Genomic DNA, 22,771 nt, shown 5'->3' with positions numbered 1-22,771 from the left:
TTGTTGTTCGTCCATGAATTATATATCGGCGGAAAGGACAGAGAATTCCACATAAGAAAAGATGTACATTAGAATTTTGAACATGTTGTACAATGGAATAGTAGTGAAAGAACGTTGTCCTTGCACCATCTTACTGTCCACCATCTCGTAACAAACCTTTCTACTGTTCATTTCCGTTTCAGCGCTGAATGACCTTAGTTGCCCCAGTGTTTGGCATGTGTGCCAAAAGTCTATAAATCAATCTCTCTTCATGATAGCTGAGGATTCAAAGCGCTTATCAAGTTTAGAAACTTATATACATTGCTTTCGCTAACGGCTTCAAACTTGCTTTTATAACTATCTCATAGTGATGATGAATATACGTTGGACCAAAAAATGTCTGGTAAGAACTAACGACATGCTAATACGCATTCGTTAAAAAGTACAAACCCTGGGGACGCTGGACATTATAAGGCTTGCTAAAGTGTCTTTGGATGGGACGTCGTCAGTTTTTGTAAGGTTTCACAAATATCCTGTTCAATTAAAGAAAGTTTTTGGCATTAATATCATGCAAATATCAATAAAAATTATAAATGAATGATTATATACCATTAATTTGGTAAAATATTGACTATTATTGAAATCATATTAGGCTTTTGACAACATATTCGAAGGAATAATACTTTACATCGTTTGTCCTTATTTCTGGACACTGAAACGCGAGAAGAAGAAGCGTTTGTTTACAAAATGGTGCAAGGACGTCTGCCGTGTCATTTGAACCCGTAAATATCCCCGGGAAGGCCATTTAACTGTGTTTTTGGGTCTAAAATAACACAAAGTAAGATATTTTGAATTGCATTTGTATTTTAAAACTGCTTGGGAGGTTACGATAGGCGCTGAATAGAGGTTGCAGGTTACGTCGAAGTAGATAGCCTACCAGTATAATGTCATCATGGCTTGATTTTTGTCTTATTTTTATCCAGTTTTTGGCTCTTAATAGCTTTCTATGGCCATTCCATTTAATGTTTCGTATTTAAATGGAGATAAAGTACAAATGTGGAGCGACTGTAACTGTAGGTAACGTCAGTTCCAAAGATCTTTAATTTTTACGTAGGCTAAGATTTCTATGCTAAAAATCACCAAGAAACTTGACATCTTAACCCAACCTAATGAATGGCACTGCGGACTGACTTCTATATCCTATTTTAGGAAATTTTTGAGATATATATTTTTTTATACCCCCTGGACTGACTAGGGGAAACAACCGACTGGACTAGCAGATCCAGTTTTCACCGCGTGTGGATCCACCCTCCGAAAAAGTACTTTAACACGTCCTGACACCAGAGATGGGCACCAGTCACGAGTCATCGGTGGTGAGAGCAACAGCTCGAGACCTCTACTATCCTTTCGAAGTAAGTGTTTTCTTCAAAGTTAGAAATTAAGGTCATATTTTAAGATTAAACAGAGGTTAATGAATGTCTAGCCATGCACAGTGCAAACATACTTCCATGACGCTTTCAAAATTTTACTAATAACACTTAAAATGTAGAAGATTGACGCCATTTCGATGATTGCGGAGTCACTTGTGTCAATAAACTTTCCATTCCATGTGCCAAATCAGCACACCACTTGTACCCATAGACACTGGGGCACTTTCTTCACAACAATTGTCCACAATGACACCAACTGCCTGGTACATCCAAGGAAACTATGATTTTTTGGTAGAAAGAAGAAGCGTGCACTAGATAATTATTTAAATAAATAGTTAGGGTAAAACACCACGCAGGCCAAACAGGCCACCTACAATCAACGCTTGCCACCCTCCGAAAAAGTACATTATAACACGTCCTGACACCGGAGATGGGCATCAGTCGCGACTTCTTGTTGGTGAGAAACGGAGCTAAAGACCTCTACTCTCCTTTCGAAGTAAGTATTTTCTCCAAAGTTAGAAATTAAGGCCATATTTTAAGATTTAAAGAGAGGGTAACGAAAAGGGTGGCCAACGCAGTGCCCACACCACCAAAACGCTTTCGGAAATTTTACTTACAACTCGGAATATTTAGAAGATTGACGCCATATTGATGTTTGCGGAGTTGCTTGTGTCAATAAACTTCCCATTTCCTGTGCTAAATCCGCACACCACTTGTACCCATAGACGCTGGGGCACTTTCATCACAACAATCGTACACCCGACCTCTAACCATACTTATCAAAGGGGACTACGGCATTCTTTGCGGCGTTTTGCGATCTTCAATTGTTTATCAGTGTTGTCATTGGGTATGTGTTTACCCTCCAAACTGGTATGAGACTTACACAAAACCGGCCAAATAAGTGAAATTAGTGTATCTATTTGTAGTATATATTTCATATTACAGGAATGTTATCATTACTGCATTACTATGACAACCAGAATTCATGGAAACAGTTTGTAAATGCATCGGCGTATGTGTGACGCTCCACTAGATTGGCAACGATGAATCATTTTTCCTCGCGTTGTCTGCTCTTCAGTATACATCCGAAATATTTGTAATTTTTCGGGGTTAATTTGGTTGCAAAAAAGGATATGGATATGAATTAAATAACATTTTGAAGTAAAGTTAAACTAAATAATGAGTAAAGTAAACAATTAAGGGAATAAAGCTTTGATGAAACTAAGATGAAACTTCAATCTTTTGAATGGTATGCTTAAATTTGTAATTGTATTCTTTTTTCACCAATTAAGTATCGAGTGAATAAGGCTGATCCACCCGATGACGACGGATCCAAGGTGTTGTTTCCCCCTAGGACAAAATACTGAATGGCCCCCTGGCCTCCACCGTAGTGCGACCACCTTCCTGAAAAAGTACTTTAACATGTCCTGTAACCCAGTATAGACATTAGTCAAGAGCCAGCATCCGTCGAAGCAACACCCTTGAGACCTCTACTTTCCTCTCAGAGTAAGTTCTTTTCTCCCAAGCCACAAATTAATGCCATAATTTCCAATTTTCTGGAAGGTGGTTGAGCTAAAGTAGAGGTGGCCGCCAGTTGGCCATTCGGTATTTTACCGTATAGTATAGCCTAAGACATAGTAGCCTGACCACTGGATGTTTCCTAATGGTCCTGCTGTCCTCGTGATGGCAAAATTTGGTGAGAACTCCGTTTTGCTTCCTAGAGGCTAGGCCTAAGAATGTTTTATTTGAACTGCAGACAAAGTCTATCTCTCTAAATTGGCTCATAGGGGGAAACACCATCGTACTCAGGTGGATCAGCCTTATACACTCCATATTTAATTGGTGAAACAAGAATACAATTACATCTTTGAGCATACCGTTAAAAAAACTGAAGTTTCGTCAACATAATGTGATTTATGAAAGGGCCATATGAACTAAAATAAGCATGTGAGGTCTTCGTAAAATGTTTTCAAGGCAGAATCCAATATGGTGTTGTCCGCCGCCAGCCAGTCCCTTTCGTAACCCGCATGGTTCTCACGTCCTTCCCAGCCTTCCCAGCACTTATTTAAACAATATTAGCATATATATGTAACGTTTATTGATCTTACTCAAGATTGCAGTTGTAATTAGCACAATAAAACATTTTGTTGCCTAAATTAGTGAAAGTATGAAACTTCTTATTCCCGGGGTCATGGTTTGAACTGAAATTCATTTTGTTCATGAAACTTACCTGTCAGATATATATATAGCTGTATTCTCTGAAGTCCAACAGAATTTCTAAAAACTTACGACACACATAGTGGGAGTAGGGTGGTTAGTACCCATTCCCGCCGCTGGGAGACAGGTATCAGGAACCATTCCCATTTTCTATCAGATTTTCTCTGTCGCCGGTGTTGTAAACAACTGTTTACAGCACCTCCGCCTCAGGATTTTGGAAAACTGCTATTGCTATTTGAGTATCCTCTTGACTTTTGGTTTTTTGACATTGGATCGGTAGCTAGGCACACGTTGATTGTGGATTGTTTTAGATTTTGGCTTGGTTTTTTCCTTTAATAAGATGTCTGGGTCTAGTTCGGCTAGCGCCAGGGTGTGTATGAAGGATGAATGTAAGGTGAGGCTACCGAAGGCTTCGGTGGACCCTCACACAGTATGCAAGAGTTGCAGGGGACAAATGTGTGCATATGATTTTCGCTGCATAGTGTGCGAAAGCTTGAGTGATTCACAATGGAAGGCGTATGAATCCTACGTTCGAAAGTTGGAGCGTGATAGGATCAGGAGGTCTTCCTCCAGGAGTAAGTCGGATAGCAGACAGGGCATTAATGTTTCTCCCTCCCTCCCTCAACCCTGTAGAGTTTGCAACTCCTCCTAACCCCGTAGTGTTGCCTTCGGGCCCTCAAGTGGGTCTGCGGAGGTAATGCCCTTTCTGTATTCTGAATTCATTAAAGAATCTAGAATCCAAAGTGCTTGCCTTAGAAATAGGCAAAGTGAAGTGAAGTGCAGTGATATGCCCCTAGTTTTTTTTTTTGATGAAGTGGAGGGGGCGTCAGATCGGCCCTATAGCGCCTCTAGGCTGGGACCTCTGCCGGACTCCCAGGACTCTGGGAGAGGGCATGTCGAAGGCCGAAGGAGGGTTACGGGGATCCCCCACCGATCTGACGTCCCTTCAGCAGTTCCTGTAGACACTTCCCAGGCTGCTAAGGAACGTGCACGTGCACGTCTCCTTAAGGATTGTTTTCTTCCGACGCGTCCTCCCCGCGCAAGGGGTGGGAATCTTGTTCGGATTCGCGGCCTCTGAAGAGGACCTTCCAAGATCAGGACGCTTCACGTCAAGTTCTGTCTGATTTGCGGTCTTCTCCGGAAAGCTTCGCTGCTTTTCTGCCTCAGAAGAAGACTAGGACGTCATCCGACGATGACGCCTTCGAGCGCCCCAGTCGCTCTAGATCCAGGGCAGTCCCTGTGAGAAGGAAAAGCAAAGTCGTCCCCTCGCCCCTTGCCTTCTCACAGGCACAGCTCTTCTCCTAAGAAGGAGACTTTCAGATGGATATCATCCTCGCTATGCAGCGACAACTTGCTGCTGTGCTTAAGCAGAAGGAGGCAGTTCCTCGATGTAGGAAGGATGACAGACTGCCGATTAAGAGGACCAGGCAGTCTCCCTCGCCTTCTCCTCGTGACGCTGACATGGAGGTTCGTAGACGCTCGGACGCTTGTTCCGATGCTACTTTTGACACTTCTCTGCATCGAGCAACACCACGTTCTCCACAGGCATTAGTTGCTGATCCTGCTGCAGTGAAAGATTCTGTATCTGGTGCACTCCCCTCTTCTTCTCGACATCGTTCTGCAGTGAGACCGGGTCTAAAGGTCTTTTGCCCTTCCTTCGTGGTGCATTCTGCTAAGGAAGAAGGGGAGTTAAGCTGTTCTTCTGAAGATGTTGATGAAGAACAACCTTCGACGTCTGCTTCATTGGACTACCAAGTCCTGGCTCGCCTTCTCCGTGACTTGTTCGGCGATACCTTCCTACCTTCTGCTCCTCCTTCTCCTCCCTCGCAATTTTCATCTTCGAAAGCTAGCAAGACGTCTGGATTTGTCAAGATGAAGACATCACTGGATTTAAGGAAAGCGCAAGGGAGGACCACCTTCGCCCTGCCTCCGTCTAGACTTAGCGGTAAGGCAGGGATGTGGTACGAAACAGGTGAAGAAGTGGGCCTGAAGGTACCTGCATCGGCTCAAGGTGATTTTGTCAGCATTGCGGATGCTCCTAGAAGATCACTCCTTGCTTCGGCAAAAGTGTCATGGACGACTTCGGAGCTGGACCATCATTTGAAGGGCCTCTTCCGTTCCTTGGAAATCTTCAACGTCTTAGACTGATGTTTGGACGTGCTCGACAACCAGTCCCGTAAACCAGATTCTATTAGCCTCGGGGAGCTGTCCAGTGTATTGTCATGCATAGACAAGGCCGTCAGAGATGGCTCGGAGGAGTTAGCCTCGCATTTTTGTGCAGTTGTGTTGAAAAAGAGAGTGCTATTTTGCAACTTTGCAGCTAAATCTGTCTCTCCCTCGCAGAAGGCAGAGCTTTTGTTTGCTCTCTTTTCAAGCCATCTCTTCCTCCAGGCTATGGTAAAGGATCTGGCGGTCAGTCTACAAGAAAAGGCCACGCAAGATCTTTTGGCACAATCGTCACGACGCTCTGCTGGCCCTTCCACGTCTTCAGGAAGTCAGTCTCTTAAAAGGCAAAAGCCCTTTCGTGGAGGAACATCAGCTAGATCTTCCCCCCGAGAAGAGCCCCTGCTAAGTCTAGGGCAAGAATGAGAGATCCGTCCTTCAGTCGCCGGTAGAGCCAGGCTACGGTGTTTGTTTGGGAAGCCTGGAGAGAGAGAGAGGCGGACAACTGGTCTCTCAACATCCTAGAGAAAGGATACAAAATCACCCATTCGTAAACCGCCGCGCTATGTACAACTCCCAGGACTTGTCCCCTTCGTATCGTCAGGAGAAACGAAAAGATACTTTTTGATCTGCTCGAGAAGGGAGCAGTTGGAACAAAGGTCTTAGACCTGGAATCACCAGGATTTTACAACAGATTGTTCCTGGTTCCAAAACAGTCGGGAGGTTGGCGGCCGGTATTGGATGTAAGTCGTCTGAACCTCTTTGTAGAGAAGCAGAGGTTCAAGATGGAGACACCTCAGTCAGTTCTTGGGGCCTTAAGACATGGAGATTGGATGGTATCACTCGACCTTCAGGATGCTTATTTCCACGTCCCGATACATCCCCAATCAATGAAGTACCTTCGATTCGTCCTGAAAGGGAAGGTATTTCAGTTCAGGGCTCTTTGTTTCGGACTGAGTACGGCCCCTTTTGTGTTCACCATCTTGATGAAGAATGTGGCGAGGTGGCTCCATCTCAACAACATCAGGATCTCTCTCTATCTGGACGACTGGCTCATATGAGCTTCTTCGCAAACCCGGTGCCTGGAGGACCTGCAAACGACTTTGACCTTAGCTACGTCCCTGGGACTTCTGGTAAACTTCGAAAAGTCACATCTGACCCCAACACAGTCCATCGTGTATCTGGGGATTCAGATGGATTCAGTGGCTTTTCGAGCTTTTCCGTCCCAGGAACGTCAGCAACAAGGCTTAGAGAAAGTATCAGCCTTTCTAGGGAAGGATTCACGCTCGGTGAGGGAATGGATGAGTCTGCTGGGGACCATTTCCTCGCTGGAGAAGTTTGTTTCCCTGGGGAGGCTGCACCTCAGACCTCTTCAGTTCTTCCTGTCGGACAGCTGGACAGACAAGAACAACCTCGACATGATTTTGACCATCTCAGAAGAGGTAAAGAGCCATCTAAGATGGTGGCTCGATCCGTTGAAGCTGTCAGAGGGAATTTCCCTCAAGCTTCGGAACCCCGACCTAGTGTTGTTCTCCGACGCGTCATCCATGGGATGGGGAGCAACACTAGAGGGGGAGGAAGTGTCAGGCACCTGGAGAGGGGAACAGGTAGCCTGGCATATCAACATCAAAGAGCTGGCAGCTATCCAGTTGGCGCTCCAGTTCTTTAAAGACAAAGTCTCCCGTGGCGTAGTCCAGGTCAACTCGGACAACACCACAGCCCTGGCATACTTGAAGAAGCAAGGAGGAACGCACTCTCGCTCCCTGTTCGCTCTAGCGAAAGAGATTCTCTTATGGGCGAAAACAAGAGAAGTCACGATCCTAACAAGGTTCATCGCCGGAGTCGAGAACTTCCATGCGGATCTCCTCAGTCGGCAAGGACAACTGCTGCCGACAGAGTGGACCCTCCATCAGGAGGTATGCCAGGAGCTGTGGGGTCTTTGGGGATGTCCTCTAGTGGACATTTTTGCGACATCGAGGACAACGAGACTTCCTCTCTATTGCTCCCCTGTGCTGGATCCGGGAGCAGTAGCAGTAGACTCCCTGCTTTGGGATTGGATGGGCCTGGACCTCTGCGCATTTCCCCCGTTCAAGATACTGGGAGAAAATTTGCAGCTTCAGAAGGGACGAGGTTGACGCTAATCGCCCCCTTTTGGCCCGCAGCAGACTGGTTCACAGAGGTAATGTCCTTCCTGGTAGACTTTCCGAGATCGCTTTTGTCGAGGAGAGATCTACTCAAACAGCCCCACTTTGAGAGGTACCACAAAAACCTCTCTGCTCTGAGTCTGACTGCGTTCAGACTATCCAGAAGCTGGCCAGAGCGAGAGGTTTTTCAAAACCTGTGGCTAAAGCTATCGCTACCGCAAGGAGGCCTCCATCAATCGCTGTGTACCAATCGAAGTGGGCAGCTTTTAGGAGCTGGTGTAAGAAGAAGGGCGTTTCCTCTACCACGACCTCTGTGAGCCAGATCGCCGACTTTCTCCTTTATCTCAGACGAGATTTGAAGTTAGCAGTGTCGACAATTAAGGGCTACAGAAGCGTTTTATCTGTAGTCTTTCGCCATAGAGGACTAGATCTAGTGTATAACAAAGATCTTCACGATCTATTGAGATCTTTTGAGACCACCAAGGTGCCTCTTCCTAAGTTGCCTTCTTGGAACTTAGACGTGGTCCTTAAGTTTTTGATGTCGGGTCGCTTTGAAGCTATTATTCACGCTGCGGCTTTTCGAGACTTGACGAGAAAGACTGTTTTCCTAACTGCTCTGGTGACGGAGAAGAGAGTTAGCTAAATACGTACAAGCAATAAGTAAGCACGTCGGCTTCAAAGGGCATAATGCTGTCTGCTCTTTGGGGATGACGTTTCTGGCAAAAAAATGAAAATCCCTCCAACACTTGGCCTAAGTCTTTCGAGATCAAGGGTATGGCGGAGATCATTGGTCAAGAGCCAGAAAGAGTCCTGTGTCCTGTCAGGGCTCTAAGATCATACCTGCGGAGAACGAAGAATTGTAGAGGTTCTTCTGAGAACTTATGGTGTTCAGTCAAGAGACCAGATATGCCTATGTCCAAAAATGCGCTGGCATTCTTCTTGAGGGACACCATAAAGGAGGTGCACTCATCATGCAATGACAGTGACTTGAGACTGTTAAGGGTGAACGCCCACGAGGTGAGGGCTATTTCGACCTCGATAGCCTTCCAGAAAAATATGGCTCTCAACGACATTTTGAGTGCCACCTTTTGGAGGAGTAACTCGGTGTTCGCCTCGCACTACCTACGGGAGGTGAGAACGACGTACGAGAATTGTTACTCTCTAGGGCCATACGTCGCCGCAGACACTATTTTGGGGGCAGGAAAAAGCACTCATCCTTTCCCATAGAAAAGGGTAGGTGAGTTTTCAATATTTGTATTGTTTTTGGTTGTAGGGTCGGCCGCCGATTGCGGACTTCCCTTCCGTTAGCCTTTATATGTTGGAGTTATTTTGTTAGGCTAAATTAGGTGGTGGTTTTACTTCGTTGCCCTCAGAAGTATGGTCATGGTCTAGTCACATTGTGGTCACATCCCCGTTGACAGATCATCTAGAGCGCACCAACTACACAGGTAGTTGGTAACTCTAGTAAAGCAGAAGCGGGCTTGGGTGACAGTAATCACGAAGTCAGGTATGCTAACAGGTAAGGAACCAAGATGTCAATCATCTACATGTATATGTTACCTAAAATCCTTTTCTGTCTCTCCCACCGCCAAAGTTGGGATTCAGCTATATATATATATATATATCTGACAGGTAAGTTTCATGAACAAAATGATATTGTTAAGATACAATAAAGTTTGTTCATACTTACCTGGCAGATATATATATAGCTGTATTTTCTGAAGTCCGACAGAATTTCTAAAAACTTACGACACACGTAGTGGGAGTAGGGTGGTTAGTACCCATTCCCGCCGCTGGGAGGCGGGTATCAGGAACCATTCCCATTTTCTATCAGATTTTCTATCTCCTTTGTCTCCTGAGGGGAGGTGGGTGGGTACTTTAAATATATATATCTGCCAGGTAAGTATGAACAAACTTTATTGTATCTTAAAACAATATCATTTTTACCTTGTAATCGGTGGTTTTATCCTTACTGCCATCACAACTGAAACTCCTCAGTGTTTATTTGATTGTAATTATACACATTTTGGTCTTAATTCACTCCAGATTGCACTTGAACTACGTTGCGGTTCCTGGATCCTAAGCGCTCACTCCACAAACACAGTTGCGAGCAGCACACGACTACACTGTTTATGAGGTGCAAAGCTTTATTCCCTTAATTGTTTACCTTACTCATTATTTAGTTTAACTTTACTTTGTTACTTCAAAATGTTTATTATAATTCTTGTCTATTATCCCTTTTTTGCAACCAAATTAACCCCCAAAAATTACAGATATGTATTTCTAAATTAGATACAATCCAATATTTCTAGCCTTGTCATTGCTGAGCAGACGACAGCAAAATTTCATCGTTGCCAATTTAGTGGAGCTTCACACATACGCTGATGCATTTACAAACTGTTTCCATGAATTCTAGTTGTCATAGTCATGCAATAATGATAAAATTGCTCTAATATATAGATACGCTATACAAGACCCCCCCCGTGAATAGTTAGAAACCGCGAATAGTTGGAACCCCTATAAAGATGCTTAAAACCTCATATTTTGTCAATTAAAACTCAAGAAAAACCCACAAAAAATTTGTATACCTGGTTTTTTTTAAAAGTTTTATCACAAAAAGTGCATTTTATGATGAAATTGATTAAAAAATCAGGAATTGGGATATTTCTCATAGAAAATACCGCAAATAGGCGAATTTCCCGCGAATAATGAGGAGAAATGTTCCCGAGAGAAGTCTGCAAATGTGGGAGTCCGTGAATCCGGAGAACGCGAATACGTGGGGTCCGCTGTATATCCCCGGTTTTGTGTAAGTCTTATACCCAGTTTGGAGGGTAAACACATACCAATTGGCAACACTGATAAACAATAGGAGTGCGCGAACAACACCGTAGGTACTGTTCACAGCAAAACTCTTGATATTTGAGTCAGAAATCTAGTTACTTTTTCAACAGTGAATATTTTTAAATTAATAATCATGAATATGTAAAAAATTTATGCAGTTCATGACCTTATACTGATGTTTAACTATTTATTTAAATAATTATCCAGTGCTCGCTTCTTATTTCTACCGAAAAATCGTGAGTTTCCTTGGATCCCATACAGATGTCGTCATTGTCTACGATTGTTGTGAAGAAAGTGCCCCAGCGTCTATGGGTACAAGTGGTGTGCTGATTTAGCACATGGAATGGAAAGTTTATTGACACAAATGACTGCAAACATCGAGATGGCGTCAATCTTCTACATTTATGGTGTTTTAAGTAAAAATTTTGAAAGCGTCATGGAGGTATGTTTGCACTGTGCATGGCTAGACATTCATTAACCTCTGTTTAATCTTAAAATATGATCTTTATTTCTAACTTTGGAGAAAATACTTACTTCGAAAGGATAGTAGAGGTCTCGAGCTGTTGCTCTCACCACCGATGACTCGTGACTGGTGCCCATCTCCGGTGTCAGGACGTGTTAAAGTACTTTTTCATAGGGTGGATCCATACGCGCTGAAAACTGGATCAGTTAGTCCAGTCGGTTGTTTCCCCTATCAGAGTACAAAATAGAGAAGTATGATTGTAGCTGATTCAGTAAAGTGAAAAATAGTATGTTAGGCTCAATATGAAATGAACTGTTTATATAAATAGGTTTAGGCTAGTTTGAATGAAGTAAAAAAAAAATTAAATGGAAATCTAAATTTACTGATTTATTTTGAATGTTCAGTGGAACCTCTACATAGAAAGTCCCTACATATGAAAAATTTTGGTTACGAAAGCAAAGATGAAGATTTATTTGCCTCTGTGTATGAAAATAATTCAGGTTGCGAAAGGGTAAAGTCCGAGATTTGCCTAGGCCGCCGAGAACAATTTTAAAACTGGCACGCCGCCAACTCAGTAAACTCGCCACCATCCTCCCGCTCTCCCATTGGTTCCTGATGCTAGTCACTGCTGTAAGATTCTGCTCTCCTATTGGTCAGCATCTGTCCCATCATGCCTCTATGTAAAGGCGTTCCTTGACCATTGTTTGTTAATGTAAATTTGTGTAGTGATTTCGCTTTCGTTGTACTGTAAGTTACTGTATCGTGTTGTGTGTGAATTTAATGACTTACGTTATTAGCCATTGGTCCCAAGAATGTTGCTGAAGTTCACAGAAAGAAGAGGATGTTTTCCATGGAGACAAAGATGGAGATAAGAATTGTTAATGTTTTCTGCCATTTGTTGATGTGTTTTGTAAAGTTTAGTGTTAATCTTTTCTGCCATTTTTTAATGTTTCGTAAAGTTAAGTGTTCATGTTTTCTGCCGTTTGTCCTTCCCCTCTGTCGCCACTTTCAGACATCACCTCACTGGAAAGGTAAGGTTCCACATTTTACTATATATGTACGTACATGTACACACAGTATTTCTTGTACCCTGTACACTAACACACTTTACAGTGGTCCTCCTGTATTCGCGGGGGATGCGTACCAGACCCCACCCCCCCCGGTGAATAGTTAGAACCTGCGAATGTTTGGAACCCCTATAAAAATGCTAAAAACAGCCTATTTTGTTAGTTAAAACTCAAGAAAAACCACTAAAAATTTTCATAATTGGTTTTTTTAATAGTTTTATCACAAAAAGTGCATTTTATGATGAAATTGATAAAAAAAACCAGGAATTTGTGGATATTTCTCATAGAAAACTACCGCGAATGTGCGAATTTTCCGCGAATAATGCGGGGAAACGTTCCCGAGAGAAATCTGCAAATGTGTGAGTCCGCGAATCCGGAGAACGCGAATACGGGGGCCCCACTGTATTTACAGGTACAGTAACGATTAGGTTAAGTATTGAATGGTCCAAATTGTTGTATTTCATTGTTTATTGGTCAATTTAGCTCTATTATAAAATTTACTGTGGTGTTTTTGTAGGGCTTGGAGCGAATTAGGCAATTTACATGTAAAACGTAGTTCTAGATATGAAAAAATCAGGTTACGAAGGCCGTTTCGGAACGGATTAATTTCGTAACCTGAGGCACTACTGTATAAACGTTAGAACATTATGTGAAAAATACAGTCATTACAGAGCAATATGAGTGTAAAAATATTTAAAAATTCTTCTTTTATGTATTTCTATATGAAATGCCCTTTAAAATAATACTAAACTGCAGAATTTATTATTTCATGAAAATGTGTTAAAGATAATTGCAGGAAGTGAGGGTTCTGCATTCCATGTAACCCTCCTAAACCTTGCCCAAAAATGCTGCCATTAGGAGGCTATGGCTACTAACCTAATGGTCTCCATCTCACAGGACTGGTAGCAACATAATGAATTGAAGAGACTGTTTGTGCTCCTGTTTTGAGTAGTAATGATTGATGACAAAATGGAGATGTTTGTTCTTTTCAAGTCTGTAGATAAATTAGTACTACCATACAATATAAATTTCATGTGGAATCAACTGTGAGTACAGTGAAATAATGTTTTTGGTCCTCTTCTTCTCAGGTGACGACAGCTAGAACAAAAGAAACCTGAACTACTCACTCCACATCTGCGTAGATACTCGAGGTCAAGTGAGCATTATGGCAATTCCTCCACTCTTTCCAAGTCTGATGCCAAGGATTGCTGATCCAGCCTGGTTTCAAGTTGATAAACCTGTTGATGTTGCTCAAGAATTAAAGGTGAAAATGCTCATAGTAGTCTGTGCACTAAGTAAATAGAGTGGATAATGATTGAAAGTCATTAAGCTTTACTTTGTGCATAATGTCACTGAAGGGTCATGTTGCCGCTGAAAGCAAAAGCCAAAGAAGGTTTGCTAATTATATAAAGAGTATATATACTATACATATACATATTTTTATTTTATTCGTATTATGTTTGTGTAGCCTAATCTGGTAAGAAATATAATTGTGGGATTATGTACTCTGTCATAATTGCTGAGGAAGTAGCCTAGTGTCAGTGGCCCATAAATTACAGAAAATAAGTTAGTTCCACTGTTTGACGCCCTGCCCTGTTGGCCTCCACACACTTAAGTAATTTTTAACCTGTTACTTTTCATTCTCTCCATTAAGTACCACCCCACTTTGTTGACCACCTACACCCTACTTGAGTTTTCACTGGCTTTCCTTTGGTTACTGTATTTTGTAGTTCAGTATTTTGTTCTGATAGCAGCTTGCTATTATCTTGCCTATCTTTTCGAGGGGTAATTATAACCTCTTCTGACATGCCATTGATGAAAGAATGGTTATACATTTACTCACAGATCAAAAAGTAACATTGTTATTTTTAGCCTGCAAAATTACTCAAAACCAATGCAGGAAGTACCAGTTGGAATGCTCTTAATGAGAATAAGATTTATTGCTGTTTACACAGAGATTTTAAGCTAAATGTGTAGTTTAAATTTTATATTGTTTAATTACAAGAGCATATTTGCTTATGTAGTTTACCAGTCACTAGATTTCCATTGTATAAATGAAATTTTGAGATTAGTAGTGATTTTTTATATCAGTCAGTGACAAGTTTCTACCGGCACAGCAAGCTAGTTGTAAGGTTCCATTATCATGCCCTGGTAACCTGTGCTTATCCTATTGTGTATGAAATCGGACACACTGTTGACTGTAGGCAGCCTGTACTTGATAATGAAAACTTGATGTTCATGAAGACTGGTTAGCTTTGACTAAACAGGCATCTAGGAAAACATTAAAATTAAATCAAGTTACCTCTTTAGATGACCACCAGTTTCAAACACTGAAATCCATACAGTAAGTAGGATGAGAATAAGAAATTTGTCTTGACATGCATTTAGTAAACCTATCAAATTTAGGCACTGACATTTATCTTGAACAATCCTAAGAGTCTCTGGTTAGGCATGGAATTCATTAGTGGGGGTTGCGGGGGGATGCTTAGAGTCAGAAACTCTGCCCCAGAGCAAGCATATGGAACTGTGAGCTTCTTATAACTGCTGATATATGTTTTGATTTTCCAGGAGCAAGAGCAAGTGTACCAAGCGCAGTTGCAAGGAATAATGCAAAAGGGCAGTGAAATAATCCCCATTGGAAAGAGTGCTACTGAACAGTACAGCGAAGATGAGGAGGACGACAATGACGATGACTACGATGATGACGATAATGATGATGATGATGAAGAGGATGATGACTCAGAGATGAATGATGACTACTCTGACCCAATGTTGCACTGAGTGCAATTATTCTATTGTTTTATATTGATGAATGGTTAGTGCATATCATTACTGTCTTTTATTTTTGTATTTGCTGTAATTATACAGTAGTTCTGTTATTTTCAAAGTCTTTTGTAGCAATGTCTGTAACAGGTGTCTTTGGGGAAAATTTTCCCGATCGTGTGACGTTGACGCTTGCACCAAGAAATTTAACTCATTAGGGCGGGAAGATGGGAAAGCCAAAGGATGACGGAGAATACACACTACTTGCGTGTGTAGTAAAAACCAAAGGGACACCGATGGTAATTTAGAAGTCCGTTTCTCTAGCACAGGCTCTAAATCATTGGAGCTTCTCTTTTGCCTCATCATGGCAATGTGCTTCATGACAGTCATGCAGAAGTCATAGCAAGGAGAGCCTTCTTACTCTACCTTATCGATCAGATTGGTCGGGCGGCTTCTGGAAGTGGGAGTGTACTTGAACGCAAGGAGAATGGAAAGTTTGGGATTAAACCGGCTTTTCTTTTCACTTTTCTAAGAGCCATACCCCTTGTGGAGATGCTCTTCAATATTTTCAAAGCAAGAATTTTCTCAAGACTGGTTTTTGGGAAGAACTATTGGATGGTAAAGAAGGGTAATATTTTGGAGGATAAGGTAAAACACTGGGCGCATGTAAAAGCCTCATTGATGGAGACAGGTCAAGTCTTGAGAGCATTGTTCAACCTCCTTTAAAGAAACTAAAAAAAAATATGCAAGATGGAAGTTCCATTCTTTCTTATCAGTCATTAAATTGCCAAAATAGAGGTAACCTGACTGTATGTTTGCAAGACATCTCAGAAAACAGCTCCAACATAACAGATACACATACTCAGAATGAGAGAAGCCCATCGAAGCCACAGATATTCACAGAACAGGTGCAAAGTGCGTGAGTGGGGAATTAGAAGACCCGAAAGTACCAGGTGCAAACTACCATGTCACAGGAGCTCTGCGTACGAAGCCAGGGCGTGGTGATCCCACACTTTCCATGTCTTGTAGTGATAAAATTTTCAAGTGGACTGTTTTGGGAGTGCAAGGAGCATCACTCATGCTATTCCTAGAAAAACCAATTTATTTAGAAAGTATCACAATTGGTCACTGTCCCTATAGTCAAGAAGCAATGGAAAGAGCAGTATTTGCCAGATTCAGAGATCAGTTGCAGAAAGTTAATTTACCACCAGGTTTTCAACAAATAATTCCTTGCATTTTCCAGTCCAGCACTGCCTTCCCCTATTCACGATCTGTCGTCACTAACAACTGCACGGATCCAGACCGGGTGAAGCCGTCCCCTAGCACCTTGATCTGGAGCCTGACTGACTTCCACAGCAGTAAGCACGAGGTTTCGGTCAATGGCTGTAAGTTAGGGACTACCAAGAAAAACATTGGAACTTCGAAGAGCTGGGTTAGCATTTGTCGACAAGTGCTTCTACAGAAGGTTTGTTTTATTGTTGAAAAAGACTAGTAGTGTATCAGAGCCATGTGATGGTAAAAACCTACACAAAAATGTAAAGAGTTTATCAGGAAATTATCAGGCAGCATGGAGGACTTTGAAAAATCATGTGTTGCGTAATTGGACGAAAAAGCCTGGATATACAAGAGAGTTCAAATTAGACAGTTGTGGTATAAAATGAGTTGTCAAGGGAATGTATAGTTTATCTTTAAAAATGGCTGAGTTGAGTTATGTTCATGCCAAGTGTATGCTACATATTTTCAGATTAATTGATCTTCTTTGCTTGTCTTTTGTCTGAGAGTAAAGGATTTTTGTTGAATTCTTTTGTGACATTTTATCGAGATAAGAGAAATACTTCTTTAACTGTTTTGACCTTGTAAATGATACAGAAACGTTATGAAGTTTGACATGTATTGTTTCCAGTTTTTAGATAATAAAAGAGTGTGCTTTATTTTATTTTTTTTCTTATTGTTGTGGCCTTTTTAGAGCAATGTATTGACCAAAAATAGCCAATAAATATATGTATTGGCATTCTTCATATGACCAAACAAATCCACAAAATTGTTAGCTTATAGCACCATAAGCCATATGTAGTGGTATACCAGTGAAAATTTTGTTAGTCTGGGTATGTCAAAGCTAAAATCCCTCTTTTGAGGTAAGTTCTAGTGAGAAACTTATTTTATTAGTACATTTCAATATCATTGTCTGAAATGAAACTGATCTTTTTTTAATTGTATCCCCATTATATTAATGGAACATGGAGAACTTTAGGATGAGTAGATTGGACGTCAATATGGATAAACCTTTACATTAGTGAAGACAGGTCACCAGCTAATCTGAAGGTGAGGCTCTGTTTTATGATTAAAATTACTGTTGGAAAAAATATGCATATCGGTAACATTAATATTACGATTTTGGTATGTGCATTCTGTCATTATTATTATTCAGATTATTTCTGGTGGAAAACTTTGTCATATAGCCAGAATATATTCCAGTTATTTCAGTTATCTGATGGTACTAATGTACTTACTATATCCATACATGGTTTGAAGCCTTTATTTTAAAAACATCACCGTACAGTGAATGTCGTCTTGTGGGTTTTGGTTATAAGTAGAGGCAGCTTCTATAAGTCTTTGATTTTTTCTAATTATTTGGCTGTTCCCTCTTCCATTTGCTCTTCTGTCATACAGTTTATGTAAAGCCGAATTAGTTAAACATTATGTTCTTTGTCAATTTGTTGAAGAAAACATTAATAACCTTACTAGATCTAATGTGGTCTTTTATTATGAATTTTGGAAGTGACATACAATAATAAGTATACAATAAACTTTGTATTTCTCAACTTTATGCAACTCAGCTCATTATCAAAATTTCTTATGTCTGTGACTTAATAATTACTGATTTCAATTATGTTTCAAAGACTAAAATCCAAGTATGTTATATTTTTGTGTGAAAACCAAAATTATTGATAGTTTTGTTAACTGTCTTGGTAAAAAGCTGAATTTGAATATCACAGAACATCCATGTTATAGTTACTGTTGCTATTATTATTATTCTGTTTAGTGGGGGCTTCCTCTGCATTCTCCTGGGTAAGTGAATAATAATGATGATAATAATAATTAATTATACCATCAATATTCACATATAAGTTCAAAATACATCTCATTATGAAGAGTGACTTCACCTCTTTGGAAAGAATTGCCTCAATATTTTGAAATTTCTCTTTTCTTGGAGAGAGTTTTCTTCTTTCTTGGATGGTATAGGATTTCCCACAGGAGCACCAGGATGGCGAGAAGAAGGCTAAGGATGTAAATCAGGAATGGCCCTTGAAGGTGGGCGAGGGACAAAGGTACCAGCTCCTGGTGCAGGTTTCTGAAAAGAGCCAAGTCAGTGGATGAATGAAATTGAGGAGGACAGCGTTTTAAAGTTATTTTGTGTGTTGTAATGTCTGACGTTATTGTAACAAAGCTTCTGAAAGTGAAGAGGTTCTGCTTTCTGCAATTTGTTTGTCTCCATTCTGTGTACAATATATTATATAAGAATAAATAAGGCCCTTTTCAGAACTTTGGATTGTTTACAAAATATTGACCTGTCATCAGCTTTTGTTATGTATAGCAAATGTGGTGTAGTATCGCACTTGATTATGTCAGTTCTGCGTAAATCTTACCGTTTCCAAGTATCCCCTGAATTCATCCCATTAAGCTCCTTGTGCCATTTCTGTAATCAGACCTGTCTCAAACATCCACTGCATCCCTGTATCAAACTTGTACTTCCAAGGTGTGTTCTTCTTGACCATGAAGGCCAAGTGGCCCGGGTAGAGTTGCTCCCGAAGGCTGTAGACCTGAGCCCCATGGCCTAGTATGCTGTAGAGGATCTTGACGTAGGAGTATGTCTCAATGTGTGCATGCGTCCCAGCCAAGACGAGTTCGATGCACTGCTCCTCTCCCGTGTACTCTATGTCGTCTATGATAGGAACCATGTCCAGAACTTTGGACAGTCGAGAGAGGACTGGGTGGGTCGATTTCTGCTAGAGCCTCGTCCCGCGAATTCCCATAGTCTAGCATGCATAGTCTTCAGGTCATGAAATAGAAAGATGACCCTTTTTAAAATTCTCATAAGAAATATGAAGCTTTCTCTTGAAGCACAAGAACATTCCCTTTCCCATTACCTGTATTTGCTGTTGGCTAGGCCCTCGGCAGTCTGGATCTTCGTAGGGAACACGGGAACAGTCAGAACGGCAATGAGGTTACTCCTGTAGATCGTGTTAACAAACCAGGTCACCACCCACCAGAAGAGAAGGAAGTTTCGAAGGCGCCACAGTGCAGGCACGTGGTCAAGGGGGTAGGACAAGAGACTCTGCAGTTATGAGAAGAGGTCATAGGTCAGTTGGAATTGGGAATGCTTGAATCTGGAATTTTTTCCAGCGGTTGGAGATCAACAGCGATGGTTCTTTCCTACTTAGTTGTTTAGTTAATAGACTGCTGATTTATTTAGGAAAGTTGTCAAGTCTCAATATATTTCTTCTTATTAGTTAAATAATGATTTTTTCAGCATTAAGCTTTGACTCATCATCAGGGCATCAAGCCTCCTGGCAAACATACTGTGCCACTCACCTCAGTATTGCATCACACACTTTCACTTTCTGTATGCCAAAGCCCCTCCTCTCAAATACTTCCTCCATACCACCTTGCCAATCATTCCTGGGTCTTCCTCTTCTCCTTCCTCCCATTGTTCCCAAATTGTGCATTCTTTCTCCCAACTTCTACCCTTTCTCCTCCTCCTCCATCGCTCCCTCTTGACCAAACCATCCCGAAATGCTTTGACCCACCCTGTGACCTAGCCTGACCTTTTAGCAATTGTGCCTATCCATAATATCTAACCTTTTAGTTCTTAAACTAAATATACTCTGTAGAACAAGTCATGAATTTTTTTAAATGTTACTTAATAAAAAGATTATTACAGTAGTACCTGAAAGATTGTAAGACTATTGCGGGTGAGCGACAGATGGCGCTTGCAGGTGAGTAAGTGGTAGGTCACAGTGGAACATAGCGTGGAGATGAGGACAGCAGTCCAGACCCACTTCGTGAATGGAAACAGTATACTCTGCCATCTAGGGAGCGGCGGGGGAACTTCCAGCACTCATGGCGAAACTGTACGATGAAATGAAAAGTGACTGAAGCGAAATAAAACAGTTTTGGTAGTGTTCAGTTTACGGAGTGAGGGATAGAGAGAGGTTTAGACGCGACTTCATGTCAGAAGACAGACGGAACTTGGCAAGGACTAAAGTGAGACTAAGAAATAAAAGAAAATTTGTAGACTTGGAGGCCAAAAATCACTACACAGAAATAAAGAAGATCCAGAGATGAGGTAAACTTTAAGGAAAGAATGAATTGAAAGTGATAGAATTCAGACAAGACAGCACCTGGAAAAGAATGATTATATATTATCAGTACTATAAAGAATAGGTCAAATGAAGAGCCGGAAACATAGTTGTAATGTTAAAGAATTCGATTTAAGAATTATAAAACAAAAAAATATAGTATACTACAACTGTAAAAGGAGGTAAAGGAAAATAGTACATCAATATGAGATCCCACTTATTAAAAAAAAAGTAAAAACTTAAATCGATAAAGATGTGTTAAGATGGAAGGAGAGAAAAGGTATTAGAGTAGTAAAAGCATTGCAATCTGCGTTTGAAAAAAACTTCCCAAGTTCCAATTGCAAGACATCCTCTGCAGGGAGGCTGTTTCACAGTCCAACGGTGCATGGAATAAAGGACCTATGGAACTGAGGATTTCGACAGTGATCCACATTTACTGCATATTGGTGCTTCTGCTGTTCAGCGAATCTGGTTGCTCTTAGCGCCTCAGTGGCGTGGTTGGTATGGTGTTGGCGTCCCACCTCGGTGGTCTCGAGTTCGATTCTCGGCCATTCCATTGAGGAGTGAGAGATGTGTATTTCTGGTGATAGAGGTTCACTCTCGACGTGGTTCGGAAGTCACGTAAAGCCGTTGGTCCCGTTGCTGAATAACTACTGGTTCCATGCAACGTAAAAACACCATACAAACAAATACAAAACAAACGAAATACGACTTATGAGAGTGGCAAACAATTGTCATAACTGCTACTATTAGAAGAAACAGCATCAGAATAAGACTAGGGCGAAGATAGATATTATGTCATTTAAATGAAATAAGCATGAAACTAGAACAATTAAAAAAGCAGAAAAAGAAGATACTGAAAACTGAGTTGGAAAAAGAACAGACGAGTCAAAATGTAAGAGACAAAAGTATTCGACAAAATAAAGGAAAAAAGGTAGGCACTAAAAATATTTTATGTAGACCTAAACATTTCTGTTATTGTACATGAAAATATTTCCTTCTAAAAATATTGCTTTTGAGTTTTTTTCTAACACTTTTGGTCAGTGCACAATCATATTATGGAATTCAAGCTCATTTGAAAATTCGGAATATTAAGCAGTTTTACATTCTTAATGTCTACGTTTTCTGCTTTTTTGATGCATTTCGAATGATGAACACTTATTATTGTGATGACAGATTCCATAATATATATATATAGTATATATATATATATATATAATATAGATATATATTATATATATATATATATATATATATATATATATATATATAATATATATAATATATATATATATATATATATATATATATATATATATATATATATATATATATATATATAGTAATATATATATATAATATATATATACACAGCAGACCCCACCTACTTGTGATTCCAGATTTGAGGCTTTACCTATTCGCAGATTTTTCCATGGAGCGTATATCCACATTATCCACAGAAATCATTGTATGCACATAATTCTTCTTAATAAATATTCAATAGTTACTGTATTTTCATATAATGTATTTTATATCCAAATATTAATATAATTGGATATAAGCATTTTTAGAAGGTTGTCAAGTATTCGTGGATTTAACTATTCTGAGGGGTGTGTGGGTGTATATAAATAAATATATATATATATATATATATATATATATATATATATATATATATATATATATATATTATATATATATATATGTGTGTGTGTGTGTGTGTGTGTTTGTGTGTGTGTGTATGTGTGTGCGTGTGTGTGTGTAGCCACATACCCCTGTAAATAGCTAATCCACGAATACTTGATAGCCTTCTAAAAATGCTTGTACCCGAATATATTAATAGTTTTATTACAAAGAATACACTATCACAAAAAATTATAGGCAAATACAGTAACTAATATATATATATATATATATATATATATATATATATATATATATATATATATATATATATATATATATATATATATCTATATATAATAATAAGTGAATAATGCAGGAAAATGACAGGCAGAAGGTTATAACCAAGCGCTTTCGCCTGCTTTTTCAGGCATCGTCAGGGCATAAATGAAATGCCGCTGGAAAGAAGGTTACCAAGTAAAACAAAAAGATCACAAAATACCAGATGGTTAATTGTCAAAAGGGTAAAAATCAGAGATAATCAGGATAACTCTGGCGGCCAAAAACTAAAACCATAATTTAACTATAAGAGATATGGAAGCTTATACCATACAAATCGTAAAAACATGTATAAAAACAGAATATATTAATTTCTTTGCACATTTATTTATCACCAACCTTTTGAATTACGAATGCTTCAAGTTTAAACAAACCAAGGCTT

The 22,771-nt window shown here is 40.2% G+C and overlaps 3 protein-coding genes across 4 annotated transcripts in view; all 3 read left to right on the top strand.

The window, feature by feature from the left end:
• Positions 1 to 22,771, top strand: part of LOC135205031 (uncharacterized) — a 59,546-nt gene that overhangs the window by 12,129 nt on the left and 24,646 nt on the right. The gene's annotated exons all lie outside the window — the stretch shown is intronic.
• On the top strand, positions 692 to 15,281 carry LOC135205030 (anaphase-promoting complex subunit 15-like). 2 transcript variants are annotated; one of them, XM_064235290.1, is made up of 4 exons: positions 699 to 817; positions 9,980 to 10,070; positions 13,393 to 13,568; positions 14,873 to 15,281. In XM_064235290.1, the coding sequence occupies exons 3-4, from the start codon at positions 13,470 to 13,472 to the stop codon at positions 15,083 to 15,085; spliced, it is 312 nt and encodes a 103-aa protein (XP_064091360.1). In that variant the 5' UTR covers positions 699 to 817; positions 9,980 to 10,070; positions 13,393 to 13,469; the 3' UTR covers positions 15,086 to 15,281. The 2 variants fall into 2 exon arrangements, with proteins under 2 accessions (XP_064091359.1, XP_064091360.1); XM_064235289.1 differs by lacking the exon at positions 9,980 to 10,070 and having other exon boundaries at positions 692 to 817.
• LOC135204997 (tRNA-specific adenosine deaminase 1-like) lies at positions 15,113 to 17,818 on the top strand. The gene is given in 5 exon segments (XM_064235227.1): positions 15,113 to 15,119; positions 15,397 to 15,402; positions 15,405 to 15,715; positions 15,945 to 16,543; positions 16,545 to 17,818. Coding segments are annotated over 5 exon segments (1,107 nt in total). The 3' UTR covers positions 16,729 to 17,818.

Source organism: Macrobrachium nipponense, chromosome 48 (genome assembly GCF_015104395.2).
Source record: "Macrobrachium nipponense isolate FS-2020 chromosome 48, ASM1510439v2, whole genome shotgun sequence".
Taxonomy (NCBI): Eukaryota; Metazoa; Arthropoda; class Malacostraca; order Decapoda; family Palaemonidae; genus Macrobrachium; species Macrobrachium nipponense.
This window is presented reverse-complemented; position numbering and strand designations above follow the sequence as displayed.